The sequence below is a fragment of the Rhizophagus irregularis genome, chromosome 12 (assembly GCF_026210795.1).
Source record: "Rhizophagus irregularis chromosome 12, complete sequence".
NCBI classification, from domain to species: domain Eukaryota; kingdom Fungi; phylum Glomeromycota; class Glomeromycetes; order Glomerales; family Glomeraceae; genus Rhizophagus; species Rhizophagus irregularis.
This window is the reverse complement of record NC_089440.1, coordinates 1,744,468-1,761,463: the sequence shown is the minus strand read 5'-3', so window position 1 is coordinate 1,761,463 and position 16,996 is coordinate 1,744,468. Positions and strand designations below refer to the sequence as shown.

At 22.6% G+C, this 16,996-nt stretch overlaps 3 protein-coding genes across 3 annotated transcripts; all 3 read left to right on the top strand.

The window, feature by feature from the left end:
* Nucleotides 1-4,914: 4,914 nt before the first annotated feature.
* Nucleotides 4,915-5,334, top strand: OCT59_003949 (uncharacterized protein; the record flags this gene model as incomplete). The annotated part of the gene is made up of 2 exons (XM_066147962.1): nt 4,915-5,168; nt 5,235-5,334. 2 exons carry the CDS (start codon nt 4,915-4,917, stop codon nt 5,332-5,334), a joined length of 354 nt encoding a protein of 117 aa, XP_065996608.1.
* A 4,317-nt stretch (nt 5,335-9,651) lies between these two features.
* On the top strand, nt 9,652-11,859 carry OCT59_003948 (uncharacterized protein). The gene is made up of 5 exons (XM_025314801.2): nt 9,652-9,974; nt 10,084-10,217; nt 10,289-10,358; nt 10,435-10,498; nt 10,561-11,859. Exons 1-5 carry the CDS (start codon nt 9,799-9,801, stop codon nt 10,606-10,608), a joined length of 492 nt encoding a protein of 163 aa, XP_025184314.1. The 5' UTR covers nt 9,652-9,798; the 3' UTR covers nt 10,609-11,859.
* A 1,101-nt stretch (nt 11,860-12,960) lies between these two features.
* OCT59_003947 (uncharacterized protein) lies at nt 12,961-14,690 on the top strand. Its single transcript, XM_025314803.2, has 2 exons — nt 12,961-13,572; nt 13,648-14,690. The coding sequence occupies exons 1-2, from the start codon at nt 12,976-12,978 to the stop codon at nt 14,446-14,448; spliced, it is 1,398 nt and encodes a 465-aa protein (XP_025184316.1). The 5' UTR covers nt 12,961-12,975; the 3' UTR covers nt 14,449-14,690.
* Nucleotides 14,691-16,996: the final 2,306 nt, after the last annotated feature.

Below are 16,996 nucleotides of genomic sequence, written 5' to 3'. Positions count from 1 at the left end.
TGCATTTAACTTTGACAATTTTATTGATAGTTATATAAAAGCTTAATAGAATATGTAGAATTTGGTATGAGAAATTAATATAATTTTTGATATTTAAAAGTAGAATTTTAACTTTATATAAAACCTTAATAAAAATTTTATTATGTATTTTAATTATATATTTATAAAAATTAATTTGTAATTTGCCAGTGAACCATAAAATTTGATTATTAAAAGGTGGTGATAAGTTCATATATATTTTTAACAATAATTTAGAATCTGCAATTCCAGAAAAAAAATATGGAATATCTTGCCTTCTATTAGTCATAGAGATATAAAATTATTACCATTAAATGCATCTTGATAAGATAAATCTAATAAACCAAATTTTATTTTCCTACAATCACTAGATAATGAATTATCTTTAAAATCTTTAAATACTAAATTTTTTTTTTCAAATTCAAATTTTTAGCTCTTATGAAAGTATCTTTTGATGCTTAAAATTTTTACTGATCTTTTATTATTAAGACAGCCAAATTGCATATTTTTATTACTATAATATTAGTTTTCATATTATATTTTAGTAATATGTATCTTGCATTACCAGAACTGTAGATTTCATGCTATTAGTAAATATATATATAACCTTCACCGGAATTTAATAGCCAAGTTTTATAGTTCACTGGTGGATCACGAATTAATTTTTTTTATCTTTATTTTATTTATTATAATGCAAAATTTTTATAATGAAAATAAAAAGTTATAATAAATATTTAAATAAAAAAAAATATGATAATAAGAAAAGTTTAGATTTTATTATATAAAAATTTTGATACTATTTTTTTGAATTAATTTTTCATCCAATTTTAATGATCAATCCATATTTAACTTATACAATTTATGGGCAGAATGTAAATCAATTTGACTGCAAAATTTTGTGATGATTTGTTCAAAATTAAAGAATTTTTTATAGTATTATTTATCTTAATTTAGAAATTGCAGATAAATTTACTTGCAATACAATTTAAGAAATAATCTTAGCTAATAGAATTTGGTAAAGGCTTATAAAAACTTGTTCTTTTAAATAAAATTTGCTTAGCTTGAAATAAAACTCCATTTACTATTAATAAATATCATTATAAAAAATTTCAACTTTTATATGAAATCTTACTTTAGAATTTGCTTAAATTTTATTGGTTAATTAGTTAAAAAAAAAAATCATAATAATATAATATAAAATTTTCTTTTATAGTAGAATTTTTAACAATTTTATATATAAACTTTATCTTAGATTTGAAGATAATTTATTTAGAATAAGTAAGCAGAATCTTTTTAAAATAGCTTATAGAAAGCATTAATAAAAATATAATATATAATTATTTTTAAAAAGTTGTAAAGTTATAATTATTACAATATGTATACAATACTTTTGTTATAATTACAATATAATTATTATTATATTGTAATTATTATATAGTATTATAATTATTGCTAATTATATAAATATATATTATAATATATAAATCATTTTTTTTGTAATAATATCTGTTCTACAAACACTTATTTTTGTATTATTTTTTAAAAAAGAAAAAAATTATAAGTATTGTAATATTACAATACTTTGACTTTAAAAGTAGTAGTAGATTGCAATTCTTACTATTACAATACAAAGTAGTAATTATCAATTATATACTACATCTTTAAGGTTGTTAGAAAAATTAAAGAATTTTATCAAGTTAGCAAAATGCAAAGTCTTATTAAAAAATTGGTAAAACTCTGAAAAAAAGTGAAACCTAATAAAACTTATTATTAAAGATGTATTTGCAATACTTTAATTGCAGATTAATTGCAATTTGCAATATTACAGATTTTAAAGAATAATTATTCACAAATTTGTAATTGCAAATAATTCACAAATTTGCAAATAATTTGCAAATCCACAAATAATCTATAAATCTGCAAATAATCTGCAAATTTGCAAATAATTTACAAAATTTGTAAATATATAAATATATACAATATTTTAACTAAAGTTTTATATTAAAAATAAGAATTTTGATATCAAAATATATTAATACCAAAAAGCTGAATTGTTGAAAATTATGATTAGCTATAGATTATCTTTACATAATCATTTTTTTGTAAAATATTCTCACCAAAGCGAAAAAATTTTTCTTGTCAAAATATTTTTAAAATCCAATTAAATAATAATAATATATAAAATTATTCAGTTATAATTAATATATTATACATTTTTTTAACAATTATATCATATTATTATATCAAACTCATTATATTAAACATATTACAATTTACAATTACTTACATATCAAAATAATCATGTTATCACATGTTGTTATTTGATCAATTAAATAAATATCAGTTTTTAGTACTTTAATTGCTATCTTCACTCTTTATTTTAAAAATAAAAATAAAGTATTAGTTTTTAAAATATTGAATAAATATTTTAGAAATGTTAAAACATTCTGTTCAATTTTCAATTCAAAAATTTGCAGAAAAAAATTTATTTACCTGATGATAATGAAAGCTTAATTTCAACAATACTTTCTTTTATTTAGATAAAGATAAATAAAAAAATTGATTTGTGTACTTTTAAATAAGATAAAGTAAAAATATCATAAAAAAAAATAAAGATTATATATATTTTGAACTAAAGGAATCATTGTTAAATTTTACATTTATCAATAAGGTATAGGATAATTTTATTTTTTTTTCCTTTATTTTATTTCTATTCATTTTTTAGTTTTGAACAACTTTATTCATTTTTTCATTTCTAGACAATTTTATTCACTTTTTTTTTCATCTTTGAATAACTTTATTCATTTTTTTTATCTTTAGACAATCTTGTTCACTTTTTTTTGTCTTTGAACAACTTAATCCATTTTTTTTTGCTTTTTTTTTATCTGGATAACTTTATCTCATTTTTACCACTTTTTTTCATCTCTAGATAATTTTGTCCACCTTTTTTTTCCATTTTTTTTTATTTCTGAATAACTTTATAATTTTAATTTTATTTATTTTTTCAGGATAATCTAACTGAACTTGAGCATTACAAATCTTTATATGAATTATATAAAAGTAAATATAAATTAGATTTGAATTATAATGTTAGATTACAAGTAAAATATAAGAGTGATATTTAATTTTTAATTTATAAAATTTATATTTTACCTTTCTTTATTAATTTTTAATAATAAAACAAATTGCAAAAGTACTTTACTCATAGTACCGTATTTTATTGAAATTAAGCACCCCCAATTTGCAAGAGTTATGAATGAAAATTTGGGATGATGCTTATTTTTGATATTATTTTTATTAGAAATATATATATAAACTTGCATAAAAAATTTTGAAAAGTTTATGGGGATGCTTATTTTCGAAGGTGCTTAATTTTAATAAAATATGGTAGTTTAGTAATATCAAAAAATATATGTCATACATCTCCTATTTTTTAGTAAGAGTTTTTAGTTAAGTCTTATAATTCTTCTCATATAATGGAGATAATAAAGTTATTTTTTTCTGATATATAATAGATAATGATTATAAACTTTATTATTATTAAACAAGCTTTAAGTATAAATTAGATTGTTAACAAATTAAGTTAATGAACATAGAAAAAGTAAAATTTAATTAAAATCTTAAACTAAGCCTTATAAATTTAAAAATCATTAAGAATTTCAATAAGTTTTTATTTCTTGAAAGTATTAATCGCCTTAATTACTTTTTATTTGCTATAATTTTATATTCTTTTTTTTTAGTTTTGTCACTTAGAGTCAAATTTTCTTTTCAGTATTTATGAAAATTCTGAATTGTTTTACTAAATTCAAATATTGCAGATAATATTCTATAATAGATTTTTCTTCATCAATTTTAAGATTTAATATAAAAAATGATAGAATATAATAAATAAATTAATATAAAATTGATATAATATATGATTAGTTATTGAATTTACCAAATTTTCTTTTTTTGTTGCTCATGCTTATACTTGACTTATTTGATTCATCATTAAGAATTGATTTGATTGAAAAACTGGTTGGTTTTTGAGCAATGCCAATATACATTTCATCATTAAGTATTTTAGAACTAGAAGGGCCTTCTTTTACAATTTCTCTAACTGCAGTTTTTTCTTCACCAGCAAAGTGAGTGGTAATTTCAATATCAGCTTCATATTTGCTTATTATTTCTTCTAATATTTATAAGTATGACATATAAGTTACAGTTTCAGTCTGATTATCAGCTTCTTCTGTAGTTATAATTTCTAAACTTTACTACCTTAATTTAAATAATTTAAATTTTCAGTTCATTTATTAATTTACATTTTAATGTTTAAAAATCAGTTCAAATTATGCTTAAAATAAGATTTTAATAAAAAACAGAGTGAAATATTATTATACAGTAGTCTTATTGATAAAGCTATAATTTAAAAGTAATTTATATTATTTATATATATAAATATAACTAATGATTTACATTCAGGATGATTTTAATTATTTTCATCTAGGTGATTTAATAATCTGATAATTTTTATATAATTTTAATATAATTCAGGTAAAATCACCTGATTAATTTTATTGATATAATTCGGAAGGTAATTAAATTATTTAAATTTAATAATTACAGCAGGCGATAATTGATAATACCTGATAAATATTACACGAATAATAAATGGTTGTGATACAAAATTGCCATTGCTTATATAATAATATAATTTATATTTAAGTTCATTTCTTTCAAAAAAATTCTGATATACACTAACGTGTTGTTTTTTAAAGAAAATTTTAACTTTTACTATTTATAAGCACGTATCTTATTCTGTTTTTCTAAAACATCATTTCCTAAAGCAAATTCATATCAATTATAATAATCTATATGAAACTATGAAACTTTAAACTATTAATAAAACCACTTACAATGGAAAATATTTTAAACCCAAATTTTTTTTATAGTTACAATATATTATTCAACTCTTATTATGGTTCTCCATATAGTAGTTCAAACTTGCTTAATGGTTATCAATATGAATCTTCTGACTTACCGATATTTGAATTTTATGGTTCTTTGTATGATTCTTTTGATCTATTTCTTGAAGATCATGATATACTTAATGAAATCCAAATAGGAAATGTAAGAAAAATAGATGTTTCGGAAAATAAGAATATAAATAGGTATGATTTTCTGGAAGATGAAAAAATAAATAGCCACTAGTATAATGTTTCAGATGATAAAGATAGACATTTTAATTATCAAGAACAAGAATATGATGATAGCGAATATGAGGAAGAAGAGAATAAATTAGAATTAAATGATCAAGGGATGGAATTTGAAACATAGGAACTCACTGAATCATACTTTAATGAATATATAAAGTAACAGGAATTTTCTTTTCATAAAAAAAAATGTATATTGAATCTAACTTGATAGTACAATAACAAGATGTAGAACATATGAATATTCATATGCCTGAACTTATGAGATTCAAAAGGTTATTTTAGAAGAAAATAGAAGGGATAGGGATTCTAAAATAATTGAATGTCTTTAGCATATTAATCTTTCTTTTCCTAAATCTAAAAATAGTATTCATATTAATAGTATAGTTGGAATATATAATCATGATATGAATCCTTGCATTACTGAGATAGCCCTAAAATTCTGAAAATTGACAGATAAAATGCTTGAGAAAGTAAAGTTTTAGATGATTAAAGGAAAATTAAACATATCAACTCAATATAATTTACTAGTAATCTCAATTTCAAATAAAGTAATTAATAAGAAAGATCTAAGTCAACAATTTAAAAAAATAAGCAAAACCTATTAAAAATGATGCATGTCAAATGCTTATTAAGCTATACTTAAAAAAAGATGTTAATCCAAAATGGATCATAAAGCTATACTTTGATCATGGAGAAAGAAGATTAAATTCATTATTTTAGATGTTACCTGATCAAGTTAATGTATATGAAAAATACCATAATATTGTGATGGTTGATATGATATCCAAAATTAATCAATTTGATATGATATGAATGCTAATCATTGTAATTAATAATAATTTTAGAAATATAATAGTAGTTGCAGCAATTTTAGAAGATGAAACAGAAGCAACTTTCATATAGATTTTACAAGAATTAAAAAATTCTTGTGATCTTACACTAACAATTCTATATTCTGATGCTGATCCAGCCTTAATATCAGCCATAAAGACAAATTATTTAAAAATACACTATTTTCATTGTATTTTTCATATAGATTTAAATCTAAAAAAGAATCTTAAAGGAAAATTACATAATCAATTTGAACTTTTTCATGCTAAATTTTTAGAAATGCGCAATTCTTTATGTCATAAAACATTTGAAATAAAATGAAATACACTTATTGATGAATTTTCAGCTTGTGAACAATATCTTATAAGAGTTTTATATTCTTGTAAAAGTAGTTGGACTTGTTATTATGCTATCAATCAGAATTTTACAGTGGGAATTCAAAGTATACAATGGGTAGAATCTACTAATAAAATAATCAAAGATAGATTAAATAAATCTTTGTGTTTGATTGATGTTATTAAAGAAGTTCAAAAAATATTTGATCAACAATTGAAAAAAAAGCAATATTAAACGAATGTAAAAATGAAATTCTTACTAAAGGAATACTATCAATTATAGATGAATATTTTCCAAAACTTGATAAGATTCTGCAAGAATATTTTAATACCATAGATTCTTCAAAAATAATGTGATTAAATAGCCCAATCATTATATTATGATGTAGAATTAATTGAAGATTGGTTACTGCTCTTAAAAGTAAGTATATTGCTAATGGTTAATAAGAAAAATTATTAGTACTTATTTAAAATAATAAAGACAATTACTAAAAAAAAATACTTCCCTTTTTTTTATTTTTTTTCATAGATGGTAGATGATTTCTATTAACAAGAAATGATCAGAGAGAATGATTATGATCAACTTCAATTTTTTCTTTATTAATTAAAAATATACTTTATAATAGTATTCGGCAAGTATGGAAAGCAACTAAACATTGTGAACAAAAATCTGAACTACAACATATTATTTTACTTGATGATGGGTTGTATTTATATACCTGTCTTTGGCTTACAGTCAAACCTTGATATAGCAAACCCTTGATATAATGAATTTTTCAGACAACTATAATAAATTTCCCCTTGCTATAACGAATTAACCAATTAAATTTCTTAAAATCTTTACTATAATCTTATAGCGAAGTTGAAGTCTGAACTCTAGGGTTTGTTATAACAAGGGTTAACTGTATTAATAAAGGAATTATGTGTAGGCATTTCTTTCAAGTTATGTCCTATTCAATTAATACACAATTTTATATATTTTTTATTCTTTAACAACGGATAGTATAATTATAATAAGTATAATATCAAACAATAACATAAAGAACTGGTATACCAAGAAAATAAATTAGAAATAGGTTTGCGATTATCATTTTAACATCTTGCAAATTTTAGGCAAACTTCTAGTATTGTATAACCTCAAGGTCCTAAACAAAAATATGGGTTTGGTATGGGATATACTAAAAAGGCACTTGATTTTTGAACTGACAAAGTCAATAAATTTATCAATCAAATTGAATATTTTATTAAAAGTGTAAAGTCAGAATTATCTGACTAGCAGGAAAATGTAATTTCTATGCATATTAGTAATCTATTGCAAATGAGATATAAAGATCAATAACTTAATAGGTATAAGCAATGTTAAATTTTGGACTTGTCCAATTGGTTTTTTTAATTGGACAATTTTGGACTGTCCAAAATCAGTTTTGGACATAGTTTTGAATATAGTTTTAAACAGTTTAAACCTGTTCAAAAGTCCTAATATTTATTAATTGAAACTAAAAATAAAATAAAAATATAATGTTAAAATGTTAAAAAAGTAAATATTTAATAAATTAAATGATAAATAATATTATTTAAAGATTTTTGAAGTAATTTAAGTAATTTAATAATTGAACTAAAATTAAAATTAGCTAAAATTAATCATAATTCTGGCTAAAGTTAAATTTTTTATCATGTGATCTGTCCAAAACCTGTTCAATGAAAAAAGGTTTTGGTTTTAGATAAGTTTTGGATAGGTTTTGAAAAACGTCCAATTGTCCAATTATCCAACATTAGGTATAAGTCATGTGATGAAACTCAAAAAAAGAAAGTAAGATATATTTAGGATATAATTAATACTACTAATAAAAATAATCATAAAGAAGATGTTGCAGCAAGCTAAGAGGGAAAACAAAGAAAGATGTAAAAATTGTAATCAAGTTGAACATTATGCTCCAAGATGTTCAAATATCTAAAAGTGTAAAAAAAATTTTTTTTCAACATCTAAATGTATTAATTTACTGTAATGACTAATAAAAATATTAGTAATATAATAAATTGCATGATAGTTTAATGATTAATGGTAATACAAGATTGAAAGTTGCTATTTTAGATTTTTAATATAATAAAATTACATGATAAGTCAGATACCAGTGAAATCACCTGAGTGATATCACCTTATGTGATTTTCACTTAGAGTGCTAATTAGCAAGCTTCTAAAAATAATATAAAATAAAATTTATAAAAAATTATATAAGTTAAATATAAAGTTTATTTATGGTATTATAATTAATGTATAATTAAAAGTATTAAAATAATAATACTTTTATTGGATATAAGATTATATCAGTTACAGATTCTTCATTAATTGGTGAAAATGACCATTATGTGGTCATTTTCATCCAATCATTTGGTCCTGTAACTAATATAAATAATATATATATATATAACATAACTTATTAGTAAAAAATACATTATATATTTAGTTATAATATTGATGTAAAATTATTAAAGATTTTATAAAACTGAAATAACTTAAAAAATTATAATATTATGCCTTTTTAAAGAATTTATAATAATTATAATAAAATAATTTAGCTTTTAAATTTGTTATAAATTTTAAACTACTATGTAATTACAAGTTTATTATATATTTAACTTTTTATGTATTTAAAATATTAAATTAATTGAATACTTTCTTAAAAAAAATTAAGATTCTTTTTATTTATTTATTTTTTTTTAAGTATTCTAAAAATATTAAGATTTTATCCAATGAGTATTTATTATTGGAAATACTAAAGGTTTGAACTTTTATAATTAAAAATTACTGTTAATAATTGTAAAGTAAAAAAATCAATTTTTTATATTTTATTTTAAACTATTTGCTCTAATTGTAATATTCATATGATATCAAACTGTATAACAATTTTTTCCGAACTAAGGAAATGTTAGACAAATAATGGAAATCGAGACATATAAATAAATTATAAAACAAACATTATATAATAGGAATTTTGAAAATTACGATGATACCTGCCTTGAACACATAGATCAATCTAGCCCTCAAAAAAATTTTACAGTACAAAATTTAATTTAATGCAACCAGGACTTTTTGTTATTGCGATAATCAAAAGATTTTTTGAGTCAAATTAAAAAAAAATTTTAAGAATGCAGGTTGCGCATTTCAAAGAATCTGTAAAACGGATGATTATCATGATCAACATACTTTCACAATTTGTTTAATCATTGATACATAAATTTGCATATACATTACAAAAAATAGCATGATTATCATCTTAAAAAACACGTACCTATTATTCTATATAAAACGGCTTTTTCTCTTGTAAAAAAGAAAAATTTTTTATCAAATAAATAAAAATAAAGATATTTACATTGTATATATTGTGAATATATATATATATATATAAAAAGAAAAAGAAATGGAAACTTCAGAAATTGTAACAGATGAGTTTTTAAATAAAGAAAATAAAGAAAATCAATATGAAGAACTACAAAAACCCTTTGACTTCCCACCATTAATTAATAATGGTTTTGATCTTGAACGTCGCGGATCAAACGATTCGAATTTTTCTCTTCGTCCAAGTTATAAGCAAAAGTAAAGAATTTTTTTTTTTCTACCGTAACGCATAAGTACTACGACACACTTTCTATTTATTTGATTTTTGTCGAACATTCTAATGATATACGAATTATTAATTTGATAGATTTAAACCTTCTATTGCGAGAACACTCATTCAGCAAATTTTAAATCAAAGGTTAAATAATGCGTTATATGATAAGGATCAAGCTCCAGGTTGGGCTCATGAAATTTCTCACGAAATAAAACAAAAATTAATAGGTAAGAACACAACATGATTGATTAATGATTTTTACATTACATCGATAATAAATGACAAATAATTTTAATAGATTTAGAATTGACTCGATATAAATATATCGTTAACGTAACAATTATGGAGAATAAATGTGCTGGGGCAAGGTAAATTTATCAATTTTATCAAGTTTATCCAAACTAAATTAAAAAGTATTTTTTTTTAAAAAAAAAATATATTTAGAATCCAATGTACTTGTGCTTGGGATATGGATACCGACAATGTTGCACATGAAACTTTCAAGAATGTAAGTAAATATAATTATTATAATTATTTATCACGTGAATCTAACCAATTTTACTTATTTAGGATTCCATTGTATGCACAATCATGGCGTTTGGCGTTTGTTTCTATTGAAATTATTCCTTTTTGGGTCGCGCGAGTAAGTAAAAAAAAAATTTTTTTTTTTATTAATAAAAAGATTATATATGTGATAAATTTTACAAATGTGAGAAATAAACTATCGATAAAAGTTGTAAATATAAGTAATCTAGGAACAATTAATAAAATAAGTTATATAACAAAATTATGAGAGAAATGAGAGAAATTACAAAATGTGTGAACATAATGGACTATCGATAATCTTTCTATAAAGTTGAATGACCTTCTAAATATATAAAACTACAAATGAAACTCGAACTTTTTGAAGCAATTCATCATCGTTATAACATCCTTCATCACTTAAAAGTATACCATCTACAACGAAGCTCGAAATTTTCGAAGCATATCTATATTAAATAGGTCAAATCCATAAATATTGCTTTCCCTATAATAATTGTATATAAGTATTTCTAATTTACAATATAATATAATAATGTGTAATAAATCATAATATTCATTTAAATTATTGAAATCAATTTCTTTGAGCAGTTTACTTTGATCAATAGAATAATACATTAGTAAAAAATTTGAAATACCGAATTGATTAAATTTAAAGAATTTCCTGTCAGGCATTTCAATCCGGGCTGATCTCCCGTATTGATTAAAGTTCTGATTCATCAGATTTATATGCTGATTGCTTTGAGCGTTTTCAGCGTTCTCAGAGTTTTCAGCGTTTTCAGCGTTTTCAGCGTTTTCAGCGCGGAATAAGTGTGTATGTATTCTATATGTGTTCTATTTTGAAATTTTTTTGTGGGCTATTTTTTTTTTTTTTTTGTGATTTTTTTTTTTTTTTTTTTATTTATTTATTTATTTAAAGTTTAAAAAGTATAAAAAATGTGAAAATGTGTGAGAAGATTAAAATGTGTGAAAAGCGAGAGATTAAAAAAGTGTTAAAATTGAGGAGTAAAAAGTTAAGATTTAAAATTATGAATTGAAAGGTAGGTTCAAGAGGACTGATATTTATAATTAAAAAAAATTGAACCATTACCGAAACTTTTTGATCATATCTATCAATATCACAAAATCTAAAAATCTCGTTTCTCGCGTATTTCATTCATTTTACATACGCATACATATAATCTAATCAAAGAACACGTTGAAAAAGGAAAAGTTCTTTGTTTCGAAGGGAAAGAATGAATACAGATATTTATTGAAAAAAGTCGAAAAAGTTTTCATTAAATTTCTTTTTTGAATGGAATCATTTTATAGCAAGTTAAAAAAAGCTGCAAAAAAAAAAACTCAATAGCGTTTATTTATTTGATTGCACGAAGTTTGCGATTTGGAAATTTTCTCACGCGATTAACATAAAAGATAAGGGGATCAGGTTATTAGGCGGAAATTGCCGATATTTAGATGTTTTGGCATCTTTTTTTGTCGCGCGCCCTTTTTTAGCCCTAAATTAGATATTTATGTCAAACGTAAACATGTGTTTTTAATACTTCGGATTACGTGCAATCCTATAATAAGGTTACAAATAAATTTTAAAAAAAGTTTGAAGGGGTACGTGCGTAATAATACATTAGGCATTTATTTAACGGACCGTGAGAGATTTTTTTTTTTCAAGTGATAAAGTAAAATATTTGCTGCGGTTTATCACTTTGCATGCATTCATTTCACATGAAAGATGATGGAACTAAATGGTATTGTTTCTATTCTACTATGAGGTATAAACCCAACTCATAATTCTCAATAATTCTCATTATTCTCATAACTTTAAAATGGATGTTTTTTTTGTTTTTTTTGTTTGTTTCGATGAGGAAATCTGATCATCATATGACAGCCCAAAATTTTTTTTTTCCTCTTTTCTTCTTTAATATAAATCGCATGTGACTATTACCTTCTATCATCTTTTTTTTTCCTTAATTTGATCTATTTTTGGAAAACGTTGATTCATTGTATTATTTTAGGGAGTATATATGTTAAACTTTTGAGAAAATCTATAAATAAAATAAAAGATTCAAATCTTATTTAACCTTTTTTGAATTTATACATATCTGATAACGAATCACAAGTTAGAATGGCTCATTTATGTCATTGTACAACGAGAAAAAATTATTTGTTAAGATTTATTGTTTTTCCCACTCTTAAAAAAAAAAGTTGTCTATCTTGAATTTTTTTCGGATCCCCTTTTTTTTTTTACTCAATTCTTATTTACAAGGTGTTCAAGGATAGTTCTTATTACCAAATATATCTGTTATGTTTCAATTTAATTTTTGAAAATCATATTATTAAAATTTTTTTTTTTTTTTTAAAAAAAAAAGATTGTTATATTAAAAAAAAAAAATTTTTTTTTTATATATATTTATATAATATATATATATATGTGAAAAAAAATTTCTTCAAATGAAATTTTCAAAGAAATTAAATTTATTCGAAATCTCATCTAATAAGTTTGTGGCTTTGGGACAAGTTATTAAAAGGATGGGTGGCGTACTTAAAAAACCAACGGATAATGATAATACAGATAATAATACAGATAATATAGATAATAGCATTTCATCACCAACGATTCAATTAATTTCAACAGAACATATTGATGCAGTACTTGAATGGAGACATAGAACTTTTTGGGATTGTATAGAATGTGGATATCCAAGAACAGGTTATAGTTGGTGTCAAAATTGTGAATCCTATAGATTTGAAAAACAATTTCCTCATTGGACGAGTGGTAATATTGATATTGATGATTTTATAAGGAAATCACAAAAACTAGCTCAAACTGATCGTGGTTATATGGAATGGATACCTCATGATAATTTCACTGATGTTGAATATATTACAAGTGGTGGTTATGGAGATATCTTCACCGCTGTATGGCAAGAAGGTCCCCGATGGGCATGGGATGAAAATGATCAAACGAGAATAAGAACGGGACCACGAAATGTTACATTAAAAATTCTTGATAATTCACAAAATATCACTACCGATTTTCTCAACGAGGTATGATTTTCTTTATAAAAAGAAAAAGAAAAGAAAGAAGTTTTTATTAATAAAAAAAAAATTTTTTTTTATTAGCTCGCATCACATTATCAATGTAATTCCGAAAGTCATGTTTTATTTTGTTATGGTATATCCAAGGATCCAATGACTAATAAATATATTCTTGTGATGGATTATGCTCAAAGTTTTTACGAATATGTTATAGAAAGATCAACAAGGATATCGTGGATGAAAAAATTGGAGATACTTTACGATATAGCGTTAGGATTAGCCATGTTACACAGGAAAAATATAGTTCATCGAAATTTTCATCCAGGAAATATATTTATAGATGCAAATTATCAAGGGTATACTTGTATTAGTGATATAGGTCAATATTATCCATCAGATAAAGATTCTAATAGTAAAAAATTATATGGAGTATTACCATACGTTTCACCTGAAGTATTGTTAGGTACAGATTTCACTACGGCCTCAGATATATATAGTTTTGGTATGATTATGTGGGGTATATCAACAGCACGACGACCATTTGCTGACCGACCACACGATCAATCACTTGCTTCAGATATTTGTAATAGTTTACGACCTAAAGCTGTAAAAGGTACACCACCATCATTTGTTAAATTAATGAAAAAATGTTGGGATCCTAACCCATCAAATCGTCCAAATGCGACAGAATTAGTTGATATTTTAGAAGGATGGATTAAAATATTATATAATAATTATGAACCATCAGATATTCGAGAAGAATTTAATGCTGCTGAAGAATATAGAATAAATAGTACATCAGCTCCAAATTCTCCTTCCATGTTTCATCCTCTAGCGATATATACTAGTAGACTTTTAAGTTTTTCGAATTTGAAGGTTTGGTGAATACATTATCATCACATGTAATTATTATATTTTTTTTTTTCCTTTTACAAACGATCTTTTTCTTATGTAATAATTAACAATCAATCATTGGACAATTATATTATCATTCAATCATCATGAGACTTATTATATAGAATTTATTATTAATTTGTAACAAATATATTGTGTAATTTAGGGTTTGATTTATTTGTGAATAATCAATATAAATAAATGCATTATTACTAGATACAAAGTTTAAATATATGTTTATATGTGTGTGTGTATATATATGTTATGTTTTTTTTCCATCTTTTCATATGACAAACATCATTATAAAGGGTAAAAGTGGTAAAAAGTGCAAAAGATCACAATGCAACCCATGCATCAAAAGTGTATTAAAATATGTTTACAAAAGCCTCCTGATCTTTCGATGAACTTTTTCTTTTTACCAAAATTTTGCAATTAATCCTAATAAAGCAGTTTAAAAGAGTTCAGCCTCAAACCTAAAATTTTTTTCATGTATTCAATACCGTTTTTGTTTAATATTTAAGGGAAAAAAAAAATTTTTTTTTTCCCCAGACATAATTAATATTATTATTCAAATATAAAAAAAAGTTTCTCCGCTCAAAGTGATATTGGTGATACCGTCAGATTTCGAAGATAAAAAAAATATATATGGCTTATCAAGAAAGATCGCGTGAAAATCATGAATGAAAGTTTTTGATATTATCTTTAATTTGATGCTGTTCATTATCGAAAAGAGTCTAGAACTCACACCGCTCCCCTGAAAAAAGATCATTTGTAAATTATAATCATTCTTTCTTTTTGTCGGTTTTTAAAATAAAATTTAAAAAAGGATAAAGATTTTTTCGTGATCACGTTTACACCAAAAATCGGTATAAAATGGGAGATAATTTTTTTTTCCATCAAGAAAAAAACCGCCTTTTAAAAAGAAAAATTCTTTTTTTTTTAATTTTTTATAAATTAATTAATTACCTTCATTTTCGACATTCCTTTGTAATCATGTTTTTATAATAATGCTTTCATTTATTTCAATTACAAAGGAAAAAAGTCCATATTTGCGGATGAGGAATCTTTGACGGTAATTCTATCTTTAAATATTTATTTTACGCGTTAAAAAATTAGTCATGTTTTTTTTTCCTTAATTAATGATAAAAGTTTTATTTTAAACTTATAAAGCGTAACCACTCAATGACTCAATGACATGAAATTTTTTTTGTTTTTTTTTTAATCGCATTTAATGTAACCATGTGGTATGTAATTTAAAAAGCTATTTTACTTTTTTCGGATGTTTTAAAGTTATTCCCGCATTTTTTTAATAATACATTTTTTTTAATGTGATACAATAGATTTTTAAAATATATAAAAAAAAATTCTCCTAAAAAAAACAACATTAACGACTAATGACCCAAAGAATTTGGACTTAATGAACTTTCCCCATCCGATCCTTTTTTTTTTTAATCGTACTAGTTTCGTTTTTTACCTTCGAACCAAATTTTTAACTTCATATCTTATAATTTGAACATCAACAACATATTTTTTTGGACAATTTTTTTATAAATTTTTGTTGAATAATCTTTTTTTTCGTTTTAAAATAATTTTGTATATAATTATACATATATATACACCTTTGTTTTTTTTTTTTTTCTTAAGAAAAAAAAAAAATATCGTTTTAGTTTTATATAAATTAGCTTATCATAAAAAAAAAAAAAAAAAAAATATATTTATTTTTTTTTTTCTGCGTAAATTTTTTTTCCAAAAACGTCAGAAACGTCTAATTTTTTTTTTACTTGTCGTTATAAAAAATTCGTTATTTTTTTTTTCCATAAATTCCATAAATTATAATCCCGGCTACAAAAATTTTGTTTATACTTTTTTTTTTTAAGAGTTTTTAAAAAAAACTTTTTTAAGCATTTAAAAAACACAACATCAAATTCAGGCACGAGATGAAAAATTAAATAAATAATAATAAAAAAAAAAAAACTTTTTTTAAATAAAATAAAAAATCATAAGTGGGAAGTGAAAATAATTAAACAAAAAAAAAAAAATATTTGATCTTTGAACTTTTTTTTTTTTGTTGTGAATTAAAAATCATGTTCTTGGCAATATTTATTCTTGGCCATTTTATATAAACATATCTGATATAATACATATTTCTTTTAACAATAATGTAACTAATTTTTTTCTAACGCATCAGTTTAACAATGATGTAACTTATATACAAAGGTTTTGAAAAGTTTCATTAATGAACAATGTAAACTTGTAGATAAAAAAGTTCTTTCTTGTAATTGCATTTAAGCAAAAGTTCTTTCGAACCGCCGCATTTAACGCCATTATGAAATATACATGGATTAATTAACTTGTAAGCAACGCATTCAGCGCATTAGTCTCATTAATGAAATAATAATGTAACTTTGTAGGCACGTACATTATAAGCAACGCCCATTAATGACTTGTAGGCAAAAGTTCTTACCAAATGAACCACATTTTAACGCATCAATTCCATATAATATTCGCAACGCCCATTAATGACTTGTAGGCAAAAAGT